This window comes from Scheffersomyces amazonensis (genome assembly GCF_036850825.1).
Source record: "Scheffersomyces amazonensis strain UFMG-HMD-26.3 chromosome Unknown RJT21scaffold_2, whole genome shotgun sequence".
NCBI lineage: Eukaryota > Fungi > Ascomycota > Pichiomycetes > Serinales > Debaryomycetaceae > Scheffersomyces > Scheffersomyces amazonensis.
Window position 1 is genome coordinate 1,807,746 of NW_027042742.1, and position 14,129 is coordinate 1,821,874.

Consider the following 14,129-nt stretch of genomic DNA (forward strand, 5'->3'; position numbering starts at 1 on the left):
TGGTAGTAGTAAAAATAATAGTAGTAGTAAAAATAATAATAATAATAATAATAATAATAATAATAATAATAATAATAATAGTGATTAAAAAGTAATAATAATAAACCGAAAATGGGAGTGAGGTAGTAGAACTGAAATTAATTAATGATTATGAAGTGAATGAAATGTCTCAGTATTTGTGGTGCGTGTGTTGTGCCTGTCACGACATGACTTCACTGTGACTAGTGTCCATATCTATGGGTAAGAGAATATCGTCAGTATCAGCTAAGAAGTCATCATCTTCTTCTTCATCTTCTTGATCATGATCATGATCTTGTTCTTGTTCTTCTTCTTCTTCCTTATCATGATCATCTTGACTAGTACTAGGATTAATATTGACTGGTTTCATAAGCCTTTTAGTTGGTTTACTTACACAACCAACTATTCCTCCAACACATATATTTCTTTCTCTATGCTTCTTTAAAGCATCTAATCTAGCAAATTCTTTACCACATGGACATTGACAATGTCTAGCTTCTAAATGTCCCTTAACATGCCTATTTAAATCATGTTGTCTAACAAATCGTTTAGGACAATAAGAACATGAAAATGGTCTATCACTTAAATGAGTTTGAATATGTGATCTTACATTATATCTTCTAGTAAATTTCTTTCCACAATTCTTATAAGTACATGTAAATACTTTATTTTCATCAGGTCCTATCCAATATTGATCTAATTCTCCAGGTGGTAAAAGTGATGTTTTCTTTATTCTTTTACGTGGTGAAGATTGTTGAATTTGTTTCTTTAAATCTAATGAACTTACACTAGCTCCAGGCAGAATGATTGGACTCCATTCTAATGTAGAAGTTTTACTATTATTACTTGGTGTTTGGGGTGGTAAATTATGTTTTAAGGGAGTTAATTGAGTAATGGTAGCATTAGAATCTTCAATGGTATCATCTGCTGTAGCATAAGTTTGATTTCTTATTGGTGAACTGTAGTATTTAATAGGTGAAGCTCTAAGAGGTGAGCTATTCATTTGTTGAGGATGTTGTACATATATTGGTGATGACTGAAGTTGGAAATGTGAAGATGCTTGGTGGATTTGTTGTTGTTGTTGTTGTAGTTGTTGCTGTTGATGTTGATGATGTTGATGCTGTTGCTGTTGTGGATCCACATAACCTCCTTCCGAGAAGAATTGAGGAGTATGGAAGTTGACATTGGCATTTCTTAGTTGTTGATGAATAGGAGATGAGAATTTGTTACTATCATAACTACGGATGGATCTGTTTGGTGATGGAGATGGAGATCGAGGTTCAGGAGACGATTGCCATTCTGGAGATCCATGTGAAAGAGTAGGTGGTGATGGTGGAGGTAAGAAAGCGTTGTTATGATTTATGCTTATTGGTTGTTGTTGTTGTTGTTGCTGCTGCTGCTGCTGCTGCTGATGCTGCTGATGCTGTTGACGTATGGGTTGCCTAGACATTGGCAGCATTCTAACCTGTTGATGCTGGGGCAGTATCTGTTGTTGTTGTTGCATGTGTTGTGGAAGTCTCTGGGGAGATGGTTGTCTACGATAAACAACAGGTTGTTGGATAGGAATAGGAACATATTTCATTGCAGGCTTGTTAGGAGAAGACTTATTGGAATGAGATGGAGTTGATGACAGTTGAGGAGGAGATGGAGTTCTCAAATTATTATTGGCATTATTATTATCTAACAAAGGCTCTATATCATCAACATAGTTCATTTGCTGTTGCCTTATACCTGAATTATTGATGTCTTGGAGATATTTGGCTGAGTAATTATTAACCCATTGATATTGGCCATTATTGTTATTGTTATTATTGTTAGTGGTATTGCTATTACTTTGACCCATTCTTGTGTTGTATTGTGCTTGTGGTTGTTGTGGAGGAGACGATGGAGCAGATGGTGGGAATTTGTAGGATGTAGGATTATTATTAGTAACAATATAGTCATTCTTTTTAGTCTGTTGCTGTTGTGGTTTATTATGTTCTTCATACTCATCTTCTTCATTAATAAGAAATTGATTACCTACATCTAATTGTTGTTGAACACTATCATTATTATACATGATTTCATGTTGATTGATTGTATCATTGTTGACTCCTAAAGATTTTAATAATTCTCCAGGAGAAATAGATTTACCTAAATCCATAGATGGCTTTATTGATTTATATAAATCACTTGTTAATCCAGATATAGATAATTCACGATTATGATCATTAAATCCAAAAATTGCTGTACCCGAAATCTTCCTGCTATGTTTAGCAGTATGATTTATAGAATGAGAAGCAGAGTGACTGAATTGCATATTAACAGAAGAATTAAGTACAGAATTGGTGACGAAACCAGAAGGAACATCCAAATCTTGTAAACCATTTAATGTTTCATTGAATAAATTATCAATTTCATCATAACCTGATAAATATTGATCAAGACCTTCAGGATTCATTGCCACTGGTTTTGACGAAGTTGCTACGTCATTCCAATTATCAAAGTTATCCATGATAAAGTTGAGACCAGTATAGACAGTTGAAGGAAGTTAATCAGAGCTGAAACAAGTATATATAAACTGAATTGAACGGAGGATCAAAACAAAACCAGGCTGTCAATTCAATTTAAATCAAAACAAATGGAATGAAATTAAACGATTTGGAATTTGTGTCTTGACCAGTTTGAAATTAATTGGTTATTGTTCTTTGATCTACTTGGAATGGCTGTGAGGAGAATTGAGTAGACGAAATTAAATGTTTTGAATATATAAAGGAATGTATTAGTTATTACGATAAAAAGATGGTGATAATAAAGAGAAGAAATTACTAAAAGAAAAGTTATAAACTATACAATTACAATGATTTACAGACGGCCCCAGGATGGGACCAAAATCAAGAATGATTCCCACACTCAATCGCTAATCTAATTGAGTTTCCCACTATATCTTAGGGGGAAACAGTAGCCAAAGTGGAATTAGTTTGAATGCGAAAAATTTTCGATATTTTTTACATATTTCCTGATTAGGTAAGATATAAACAAATCTAATTTTCTTCTGCGTCGAGACTATGTACAGGAAAGCAATTTATGATTCGGCCTAAATAGGAAAGTTGATTGAATGTTACAAACTCAATTTATCGAGATATCGGTTAAAAATACGTCAATTGTTGAATTAACTTACTACTTTTGGTGGTCGAATGATAAATTTGACCGTTCTCACTTATTTCCTGTTCAATTAAGGAAAAGACAATAACAATACCAAGATTTGGGGAAATTAAGGCAAAGAAGTTATACGACAAGTAAGATTGATTTCCGTACTTATATTGTTCTAAATTTGGTCTCACCAGGTGTCACGTCTTTAGTTGTACTTATATTATCCACAAGATATATAGAAGCACATTAAATTATTTTCTGTTTTATTATTTATTAATATATGGAGAATTAAATCAACTTAGTTTAAGATTTACTTAATCACACTAATAATTATTTTATAAAATTAATTTTTGAACTAATAGATTACTGAATTGGATTGATAATATCCTAATATGATCTCATCTCTAAAGAAATATTGTTGATGTAAAAATTTACACGTTTGCTCTACTGAAAATCAAAGAAAAAATTCATTTACATTAAAAATAATCGCAAAATTTAATTTTTGACAGGAAGCGTACGATTATTTTTTATTTTTGAACATCATGAAAGCCTTTCTCTCGTAAATTTACACCCATATATATTGTGGAAAAATGATTTGCAGAAATTACTAGCGCAACATACATCATTAGTTATACGCACATCGTGCTTATGGTAGGCTTACAGCACATCTCAAATTTTTTACATTTAGATAAGACATATCCGCACCTAAGTAATTTCCTTATGATGCAGTCTAAATTATAATCTCATTGACCTCGTGTAGTGAATCAAGGAGCTGCCTCAGGTCTAGGCGGGTTCTTTTTCTTTTTCGAGCGATGTGGATTATAACTATTCCCTAATTATTTGCCTAGCCGATCAGTGTTCTCTAATAGTATTTCACATTTACTACATTATTTACCTATCAAGGAAACACCTTAGTTGAGACGCACGTCGCTCCGGCAGATGAACTGGATTATTAGGATAGTTATCGGTACTTGTACTGCTCCCGTTGGAATCGCTTACGTCATTACGTACTGTGCACCGATTTAGTTAGTTTATCATTTCCGTATTAACCACTAATTGATCCCTATATTATGTTGTATACTCTTATTGCCTGATGTTTAATAAACGCTATACAACTTAGTAAAATTGTATTACATCTATCTCTATTATTACTCTATCTAAGCCATTACTGACTATAAACCGGAGATCCTTTACACTCCCTTTTTATCTTCTTTCTCTCTCCTTTTCCTCTTCTTCCTCTTTATTATACTTTTTAACTCAATATTAATTCTATTTCCTTCCTTCCTTCCTTCTTTCTTTTTCATTTCATTTAGTTTTGTTTTGTTTCGTTTCTTCGTTTCTTTCCTCTTCTTTTATTATTGTTTTAATTTTTAATTATGTTATTTTAATTACTTTAAATTTTTTTTTGCAATTATATGTACTATAAAATTATATACATATAGTGTTTATATAATTGCAAAAAGCAATTGAGAGAAACTTTTAACAATTAAAGGCTTCATTTATTTATTTTAATGTATTTTTTTTATTTTATATTTTATTTTCTAATATCTTTTCATATTTTCTATTGCTATTTGATATGAACATGGATCGACCAAGTACAGCCGCTTATACCATTAAGGCATACTCTGATGTTTGCGTGCCAAGTGCTTGAGTGATCCATTCTACGACAATAACCTATCAAGTTAAGGTCCCTTGCTTTAGCTGTGCATTACTTGAATTGACTTGTAATCAAATCAATATTCGCTGAAGTATCGCAATATTGACCAGTAGACCATATCGTCATCATAGCCACCCAGTGTATCCCATTAACCCACTCGTGCATCATCGTCTCCCTGCAACTCTTATGTTGCAAGTACAACACAATACAATACATTTAAAAAAGAACTCATTTTGAATAAATAATCCAATACGTGAATTTGAAAGACCGTTAATAAACAGAGTTGTTAAAATATACATTTATAAAAATGAAAGCGATATATATGATGAAAAATAGTATAAAACGATAATAAGATATATTAAAATAGTTAGTTAAACTAAATTTTATGTTCATTCTATTGGTGAAATAATCTATTCCAATAATAACATCTTTCTTGGATCTTCAATTAATTCTTTAATGGTTTTCAAGAAAGTGACGGCTTCTCTACCATCTAAGACTCTGTGATCATAAGTTAATGCTAAGTACATCATTGGTCTAGATACGATTTGACCATTAACAGTAACAGGTCTTTGCTTAACACCATGTAAACCTAAAACGGCAGTTTGTGGTAAGTTAATGATTGGAGTACCGTAAAGAGAACCGAAAACTCCACCATTAGAAATAGTGAAAGTACCACCAGTCATATCTTCTAAGGTTAATTTACCATCTCTGGCTTTCTTACCTAATGCAGAAATTTCCTTTTCAACTCCTAAAATGGATAAGGATTCAGCATTTCTAATGACTGGAGTGACTAAACCCTTTGGAGTAGCAACAGCAATAGAAATATCAGTGTAATCTCTAAAGACCAAAGTATCATTGTTTTCAATAGAGGCATTTACAGCTGGAATATCTTTAGCAGCTAAACAAGAAGCCTTGGCAAAAGCACCCATGAAACCTAATTTTATACCGGTCTTTTCTAAGAATTCATCCTTGTATAACTTTCTCATTTCCATTAAATTGGTCATATCGACTTCATTGAAGGTAGTTAATGATGCAGCAGTGTTTTGTGATTCCTTAAGACGTTCGGCAATTCTTAATCTCATTCTGTTCATTTTGACTCTTTCTTCATGTCTAGAGAAGTTGGTGAAAGTGGCAGATTCAGATTTTGGAGCTTCCTTAGCTGGTTCAGCCTTCTTTGGAGCAGCTGGGGCAGCTGGGGCAGCTGGAGTAGGAGCCTTAGCAGCTGGAGCAGGAGTAGATTCAGCTTTTGGTTCAGCAGCTTTTGGTTCAGCAGCCTTTGGTTCTTCCTTGGCTGGAGCAGCAGAACCTTCTGGAGCTGCACCTTCTTCAATTTTAGCAATTTCTTGACCAACTTCAACGGTAGTATCAGCCTCTACTAAAAGTTCAGTAATAGTACCTGAAACTGGAGAATTGACTTCAACATCAATTTTATCAGTTTCAATAGTTGCAATAGTTTCATCAACATTAACATAATCACCGACATTCTTAACCCAAGCGGATAAAGTACCTTCAGTAATAGATTCAGCCATATCTGGTACTTTAACAGATTGAGAAGCCATTCTCTTAAAAGAGATCATGGATGTAGATGAGGTTGAAGTTAATGATGAGGTGGAGGAGAATAATGATGCATTAGTAGAAGTGGAATGTATTGATCTAGAAAGCACAGCTGAAGTTCTGATACATTTGGCAATAGTAGACGTAGCTCTTGGAACACGTTTTACTGAAGATCTAAGACTTGATGACAACATGATTTATGATTAGTTATGAATATTGAATATGGAAAATGCGCAATATAAACGAATAAGTCCGGGAATAGGTAAAACAAAAGACCAACACAATAATCTAAAACGGTTAAACTAATACGAGTTCTGTGAATAAATCAACAACTAACTAATTAACAAACAATTGGTGAAAGAAATCGGTTGCGTTGAACTTTTTTTTCAAATTTTAGCTGGCCTCCATCCATTTAACAGACTGCCCGAAATCCACCAACTGTACTCGTTGGAAAAAAACGACAAAATGTCTCTCCGAGGTTATGTACAGGACAGGGAATGCTTGCAATTTATGGGCGGGGGACTTGGCCGGGAGTTTTTCGGTGGTGTCATTTAGAGATGGTATAATTAGAGTTTAAATTGAATTACGGGTATATGGGGCTTTATTATGAGGTTCAATTATAAGATATGAAGATTATTGGTGGTGTTCGGCGTAGCTTCTATGACATAATTCTGTTATTTAATTGGCTACTGGTGCGCCCGCCCTCCCCGGAGTTTGCAGGTTGGCGGTGCGACGATGAGGTTGCTTTTGGAGGTCCAGGTCATCGAGGCACGTGATGATTTCATTAGTAATTATTTATTTGAAGGTGACAGATCTAACGTTATAGAATTGAGTGGATATGTTAGTTGAATAGACGGTTATATAATATATACTATCTATACTAGTTATATACTATTAATTTGGACATTCTATCATGTGTTAGAGCCAACTGATGAGGTTCGGTTGCAATTTGCGTTGTCGGCGTGATGAGCCGCGCGTTTCGCAACTGGACCAGTCGGGTGCTTATTATTGCTATAAATGCTTAGTAGGTGGCTTCTCTAGAGGAATATTCAATTGTGCATTGTTGTCTACCAGCTCGAATAGCCACCAATAAACCATTATATAAAGATTGTCATGTGAGGCTATCTAAATTGTTGCGCTAGTCTCACACTTTTAGTATGTATCTCGGAGTTCATTTTTGACTCCGAATACAGAAACCAGTAACCAGGCATTATTATGAGCAATACCAGACTACTTTAATCTGCATGGAAACAATCATTTTCTATATTTTACGTTTTTTTGACTCATCCATTTATTTCTGTTTTCGTCTCTTTTGTATGGTTGCAAACTGACAAATTCACTCCGGGGTGGTAAGTCGACAAAAGAATGCCGCTAATAAAAGTGTTTTGCATCCGGAGCGAGCAACCAGCACATATACAGTACAGTTATACAGTGATACTATGTACCATCATAGATTCTATAAGGGAATACAGCAGAAGGGAGATGTGGATATATGATATAGTCCTATTCGTGGAATGAGTACTGGAAAATTCACTGTGACACCGGAGGTAACGTAAGCACTAATAAAATTATAATCGAAAGAGGATTCTATACTATGGCGGAGTTAGTACCATTTTCGCTTATAAGACTCCAGAAATCAGCAAGTACAGTAAAGAATAAACATACATGGAATCAGAATGACCAAACCCCGTAGGATTCAGGAACTGATATGCTCTTAACTGGTACTAATATTTTGCAGCTGACTGGCTTATTAATGTTACTAGTCATACACTGACTATTTGCCATGGATATCTATACAAATCCATTTGACTCTATTTGCTTCTATTCAGTCTTTCTTACATAATCTATCTTATCGACTCTACTGATATACATGACCCCATATATCACCCCATTTATTATATAAATATATACATATATATATACAGTAGCAAAACCAAATATAAAGCACTATATAAATAAGTGCTAATCTCGTTAGTCTCGGAATTTATTGTGCGAACCTGTACATTGCCCACGCTCAAACCGGACAAGAGTGAAGCATTGCGATTTTTTTATTGGCCGGGACTGAGAAAAATTGTTCCTTAAGAAACCACTAATTGTTCAATTGTTGAATTATCAATTGTCAAGATTAGATCAAGATCATTTAAAGATTATAGATAATTGATAGTTGGATTTGATCTGGAATTAAAAATGTTAAGAAGCTCAGTATCTCATAAACTTAACTCTAACAAATTTTCTCAATTTGTTAGATTTGCATCAACTAAATATGATGTCGTTGTTATTGGTGGTGGACCAGGTGGTTATGTTGCTGCTATTAAAGCTGCTCAATTAGGTTTTAATACTGCTTGTGTTGAAAAGAGAGGTGCTTTAGGTGGTACATGTCTTAATGTTGGATGTATTCCATCTAAATCTCTTTTAAATAATTCTCATTTATATCATCAAATTAAACATGATTCAGCTCATAGAGGTATTGCTATAAATGGTGAAGTTTCTGTTGATTTCCCAAAATTAATTGAAGCCAAAGATAAAGCTGTTAAAACTTTAACTGGTGGTATTGAATTATTATTTAAAAAAAATAAAGTTACTTATATTAAAGGTGAAGGTTCATTTGTTGATGAAAAGAATCTTAAAGTTAAACCAATTGATGGTGGTGAAGAACAAGATATTGAAGCTGATCATTTCATTGTTGCCACTGGTTCTGAACCAACTCCATTCCCAGGAATTGAAATAGATGAAGAAAGAATTGTTACTTCAACTGGTATTTTATCTTTAAAAGAAATTCCAAAGAGATTATCAATTATTGGTGGTGGTATTATTGGTTTAGAAATGGCTTCTGTCTATTCTAGATTAGGTACTGAAGTTACTGTCATTGAATTTTCTCCAGCTATTGGTGCTGGTATGGATGCTGAAGTTGCTAAACAATCTCAAAAATTATTAGCTAAACAAGGTTTAAACTTTAAATTAGGTACTAAAGTTACTTCTGGTGTAAGAGATGGTGAAGTTGTTAAAATTGAAGTTGAAAATGTTAAATCAGGTAAAAAGGAAGAATTAGAAGCTGATGTATTATTAGTTGCTATTGGTAGAAGACCATATACTGAAGGTTTAAACTTAGAAGCTGCTGGTTTAGAAGTTGATAACAGAGGTAGATTAATTATTGATGATCAATATAGAACTAAACATGAACATATCAGAGTCATTGGTGATGTTACTTTTGGACCAATGTTGGCTCATAAAGCTGAAGAAGAAGGTATTGCTGCTGCTGAATATATTAAACATGGTCATGGACATGTTAATTATGGAAATATTCCATCTGTCATGTATACTCATCCAGAAGTTGCTTGGGTTGGTCTTAATGAAGAACAATTAAAGGAACAAGGTATTAAATATAAGGTTGGTAAATTCCCATTCATTGCTAATTCAAGAGCCAAAACTAATTTAGATACTGATGGATTTGTTAAATTTATTGCTGATGCTGAAACTCAAAGAGTTTTAGGGGTTCATATCATTGGTCCAAATGCTGGTGAAATGATTGCTGAAGCTGGTTTAGCTTTAGAATATGGTGCTTCAACTGAAGATATCGCCAGAACTTGTCATGCTCATCCAACCTTATCTGAAGCTTTCAAAGAAGCTGCTTTAGGTACTTTTGATAAAACTATTAACTTTTAAGTCAACCTAAAAAATAATCTAGATTTCGAATGTCTTGACTTTTAATCTAAAATTATCTTCTTTACTCTTTGTATATTCATAATCATACAAATAATACATACAAGTGTACATTATAAAAATTTATATGGTGATGTCGCGGATTTGATGTTTTTTTTGCGACACAGTACAAAGTAAATCTGTAATTAAAATGTCGCTAAAAATTTTCAGAAATATCAAAGAAAATCTTAAGAGCCTTTTGAACAATAATTAACCATAGTTAGAAGACTAAGAGCTGATACAGTAATATAATACATAATGCCTTCATTACAAAAGTTCCACGCACAAGTGGCTCGTCATAATAAACTGATGATGAAAAATTTGTGTGCAAATTTGATTCGTAATGAAGCTATAATAACTACCAAATCTAAGGCTATGAAAGCTCAAGCCAAGATCGAAAAGTTTTTACATGAAGCTTTAGAAAATGAAAGAGCATTTAATGCTAAAGAGAAACCACTTGATATAAAAGATAGATTAGCAATTAATAAAGCCTTTAGATATTTACAACCTCCCGATAAAGAAGAAGTTGGAAGTAAAATTATAAATGAATTATCAAAAAGATATCCTAATAGAAAAACTGGATTTACTCGTATAATAAAACTTGAAAGAAGATTAGGAGATGATAAAGCTCCAATGGCTTTAATTGAATTAGTGGATTCTCCAATTGAATTTAAGTTCTGGTATCAAGCTAAAGTCGTAGCAAGATTAGAATTACAAAATTTACCATTAGATGATCTTACTAGTCATAATGTTAAGAAATTAACTAAAGAAAGAGAAAATGGTGAAGAAGAATTTAGAAATGCAGTTGAAACTTGTAAACGTGAATTCTTTAAATATGATACTGAACTGAAGGAATTTCTCGATCCAGAAATAGAAGAACAAATAAAGAATATTCCAACTAATCTTGAATATTATGGTGGTGATCTCGTTGGAAAAGTATTGGTATCAAAGAAGCATCCAACTAAACCAAGATTTAAAAAGGAAATTGAACTTCCACCTTCACCATTTTTAGCTGACTCCAAATAGTCAGTTAGTCATTCATAAAGGTCTTGTAGATATGTCCTCTACTGTACATAGCATTAATATCACATAGTAACATAGTACTTTAAACAAATGTGTAGAAAGGTAGGTGCAAATAAAAATTGGCGTGCACTATTGACAATTTTCAGATATCTCCAATAGGTAAACATCTAATAATACAACTTAAACTATATTAGTCTATATAATTTCGGAGTTATGTATTTCTCAAAGAGTCATTTCAAACCAGAAGGTAAAGTGGCCGTAATTATCGGAGCTTCACAAGGTGTGGGTGCAGATTTAGCGCTTAAATTATATCATCGTAATTGTTCGGTTGTATTAGTAGCTAGAACTACAAGTAAATTACAAGCACAAGTTGAAAGAATTAAAAAAACTGTTGGAGAATCTGAAGCTTGTCATATTTCTTATGTATCAAGTGATGTTTCTAAATATGATGAAGCAATTAAATTATGGGAAGAAATTATAATTAATAGAAAACTTGATCCTGATTTTATTTTTACTTGTGCTGGTTCATCAATTCCTAAATTATTTAATGATTTAACTGGTAAAGATATTGAGAATGGAATTTTAATTAATTATAATACTGCAGTTAATTCAATTCATACTGGATTTAAACAAATTTTAGCTTCTAATTCTGAAATATCTCGTGATCAATTTAAGTCAAGACATATTATATTATTTTCTTCAGTAGTAAGTTTTTATCCATTCATTGGTTATGCTCAATATGCTCCATTAAAAGCGGCTATTCAATCTTTATCTATAATACTTCGTCAAGAATTAGGTCCATACAATTTTAGAATTTCATGTATATTCCCTGGTAATTTCTTAAGTGAAGGTTATGAAGAAGAACAAAAGACTAAACCAGAAATTACTAAAACAATTGAAGGTTCAAGTGTAGCAATTCCAGGAGAAGAATGTGCTGACTTAATAATTGATCAATTAAGTAAAGGTTATGATACAGTTACAACTGATTTTGTTGGTTGGGTATTAGGATGTTCTGTTTTAGGAGTATTACCTCGTAATTGGTCATTTTTTCAAATCATTATTAGTTTCTTCTTTCTGATTATAGCTCCTATTGCCAATTGGGTAGTATATCGTGACATAATTACTTTTTTTAAAAAGAGAGATAATGAATCTGAAGCTCATAAAGTTGATTAGAATCTTACATTATAATTAAAGTACAATATACACTACAGTATAGTATAGTTTTGTATGCAAAGTTTTATAATAATAAATGCTACTTAAATAAGTCCTAATAATATACAGTGATGATCCTCTATTTCTTTTCAACTCCACTAAAGGCAACTTTATCAAGTAATTGATTGAATTTCTTATCTACAGTAAGACCCCATTGATACCAATTTATTGAATATACCCAATTAACCATAGTAATGATTTCATCATTCCAAATATGTTTGGAAGTTTCTGAAAAATTCACACGATCAGTAGTACTAATATGTGAACTTTTTGGTTCAAGTTCCTTTAATAAATCTTTATTAGTTAATATTCTATTGTTTATAACATTATCACTAATTTGAAGTTGATGCGATATAAATGTAGAATTCTTCTTGAAATATTCTCCTGTGTAATAAGCAAATGCCGAGGTTAGAAGAACTCCTCCTAAAAATCCATGTATTCTACCTCCCATCTTTATAATTATATTTATTGTTAATTTGTATTGAAGGACGTTGATATTAAGTCCGCAAATTATGATTGGTAAAAATTGTTACTGGAGGAGATGTCGCGTGTCGTGCCATAACTGTGAAAAAAAAATTGGAAATGTCGCAATTGTTTAACCTTTCTATAAAGATTACAACTTTACTATCAATTTATAGATAATATAGATAATATTTATAATATTTATATATGTACAGTATGGAAAGGTTGTGTCTATATGCAGAAAGAGATTACATCATTGTTGTTCATTTTCAATGAAAGTACTAATGGTTGATTTAAGGTATGGTAAGACATCGATCTTATCTAATTTAATTGATTCATTAGAAGCTCTTAAGTCTTTAACTTGTTGAATAGCTGTATCAATATCATATAATAAGAAAGGTAATTCTTCTTTAACTCCATTTAATTCACCAAATGATTCTTTTGCTTCTGGATTTTGTTTGAAGTATCTAGAAATCTTTAAATTGGCAATATAATTTATACCTTCAACAAATTTAACATTAATATCTTCCTTTAAATCATAATCATCTAGACTAGGTTGAATACCAAAGAATGCATATTGAAGTCTGACCAATTTTTCATTAAATAATGATATATCATCATTACTAGAATTTATATATCTTTCAGCAAAATCATTAAGATATTCTTGTTGTTTATCACCTAAAGTTTGAACTCTTTCATATGCTACTTGTCTTTCTAATAAGACTTCTTTTATTCTCTTATGAGTATTAAGAAGCTTTTGATCAACTGCATCAAATTGTGCATTTCTTGATCTTTCATATGGTCCATTAACAGCTACTGCTTCTCTTGCTAAAACATTACGTTCTTTCAAGACTATATACCATAATTTATGTAAATCTTCAAATGATTTCCGACGTAATTCAGCTAAACTCCATTCACGTCCATGAGACATATCATTAAAGGAACGTGTAGATTCAGTAGTATTACTTCCATTTGCAAAAAATTGCCATAAAGGATGTTCTGAAGAAACATCAAAATTCTTTTTTGTTGGTATAATTGGTTCTCTTAATTTAATGGTCTTTAAGTCGGTAAACTTCAATGGTTTTGATTTACCATTTACTATAGAAACAGGTTTGGATCTGCTAATAGTACTCAGAAAGAGTCTTGAACTCGTACGTATACTCATTCTTGTGACTAGTAAAACTTTCAGTTGTGTAGTTAAGTTTAATCTTAGTAAATATTGAAGAATATGAAAAAAAAATTGTACGACCAAAAAAAATTTCGAAATGCGACATAATCGTCACCGACATTTTCTTTTGAGTGAGTTTGGCGACATCCTCCAGAACATTTTCACAGTGGTGAATACTTTAACTATTGCAAGAGATTATTATCA

General features: G+C 32.3%; 7 protein-coding genes across 7 annotated transcripts; 3 read left to right on the plus strand and 4 right to left on the minus strand. All coding sequences in view use genetic code 12, as the record gives it.

The window, feature by feature from the left end:
- Positions 1–31: 31 nt before the first annotated feature.
- On the minus strand, positions 32–2,512 carry ACE2 (DNA-binding transcription factor; the record flags this gene model as incomplete). The annotated part of the gene is made up of 4 exons (XM_064879776.1): positions 32–1,077; positions 1,165–1,423; positions 1,565–1,844; positions 1,902–2,512. 4 exons carry the CDS (start codon positions 2,510–2,512, stop codon positions 200–202), a joined length of 2,028 nt encoding a protein of 675 aa, XP_064739747.1. The 3' UTR covers positions 32–199.
- A 2,608-nt stretch (positions 2,513–5,120) lies between these two features.
- On the minus strand, positions 5,121–6,924 carry KGD2 (alpha-ketoglutarate dehydrogenase). The gene has a single exon (XM_064883841.1). The coding sequence runs from the start codon at positions 6,553–6,555 to the stop codon at positions 5,218–5,220; it is 1,338 nt and encodes a 445-aa protein (XP_064739748.1). The 5' UTR covers positions 6,556–6,924; the 3' UTR covers positions 5,121–5,217.
- A 1,337-nt stretch (positions 6,925–8,261) lies between these two features.
- Positions 8,262–10,171, plus strand: LPD1 (dihydrolipoyl dehydrogenase). Its single transcript, XM_064883840.1, has one exon. It carries the CDS (start codon positions 8,549–8,551, stop codon positions 10,022–10,024), a length of 1,476 nt encoding a protein of 491 aa, XP_064739749.1. The 5' UTR covers positions 8,262–8,548; the 3' UTR covers positions 10,025–10,171.
- On the plus strand, positions 9,915–11,244 carry MRPL8 (mitochondrial 54S ribosomal protein bL17m). The gene has a single exon (XM_064883842.1). It carries the CDS (start codon positions 10,319–10,321, stop codon positions 11,084–11,086), a length of 768 nt encoding a protein of 255 aa, XP_064739750.1. The 5' UTR covers positions 9,915–10,318; the 3' UTR covers positions 11,087–11,244.
- Position 11,245: 1 nt separating this feature from the next.
- Positions 11,246–12,315, plus strand: KSR1 (3-dehydrosphinganine reductase). The gene has a single exon (XM_064883839.1). The coding sequence runs from the start codon at positions 11,297–11,299 to the stop codon at positions 12,254–12,256; it is 960 nt and encodes a 319-aa protein (XP_064739751.1). The 5' UTR covers positions 11,246–11,296; the 3' UTR covers positions 12,257–12,315.
- Positions 12,296–12,913, minus strand: RJT21DRAFT_119125 (uncharacterized protein). The gene has a single exon (XM_064881277.1). It carries the CDS (start codon positions 12,744–12,746, stop codon positions 12,375–12,377), a length of 372 nt encoding a protein of 123 aa, XP_064739752.1. The 5' UTR covers positions 12,747–12,913; the 3' UTR covers positions 12,296–12,374.
- RJT21DRAFT_119126 (mitochondrial 54S ribosomal protein uL29m) lies at positions 12,914–13,959 on the minus strand. Its single transcript, XM_064881278.1, has one exon. It carries the CDS (start codon positions 13,920–13,922, stop codon positions 13,011–13,013), a length of 912 nt encoding a protein of 303 aa, XP_064739753.1. The 5' UTR covers positions 13,923–13,959; the 3' UTR covers positions 12,914–13,010.
- Positions 13,960–14,129: the final 170 nt, after the last annotated feature.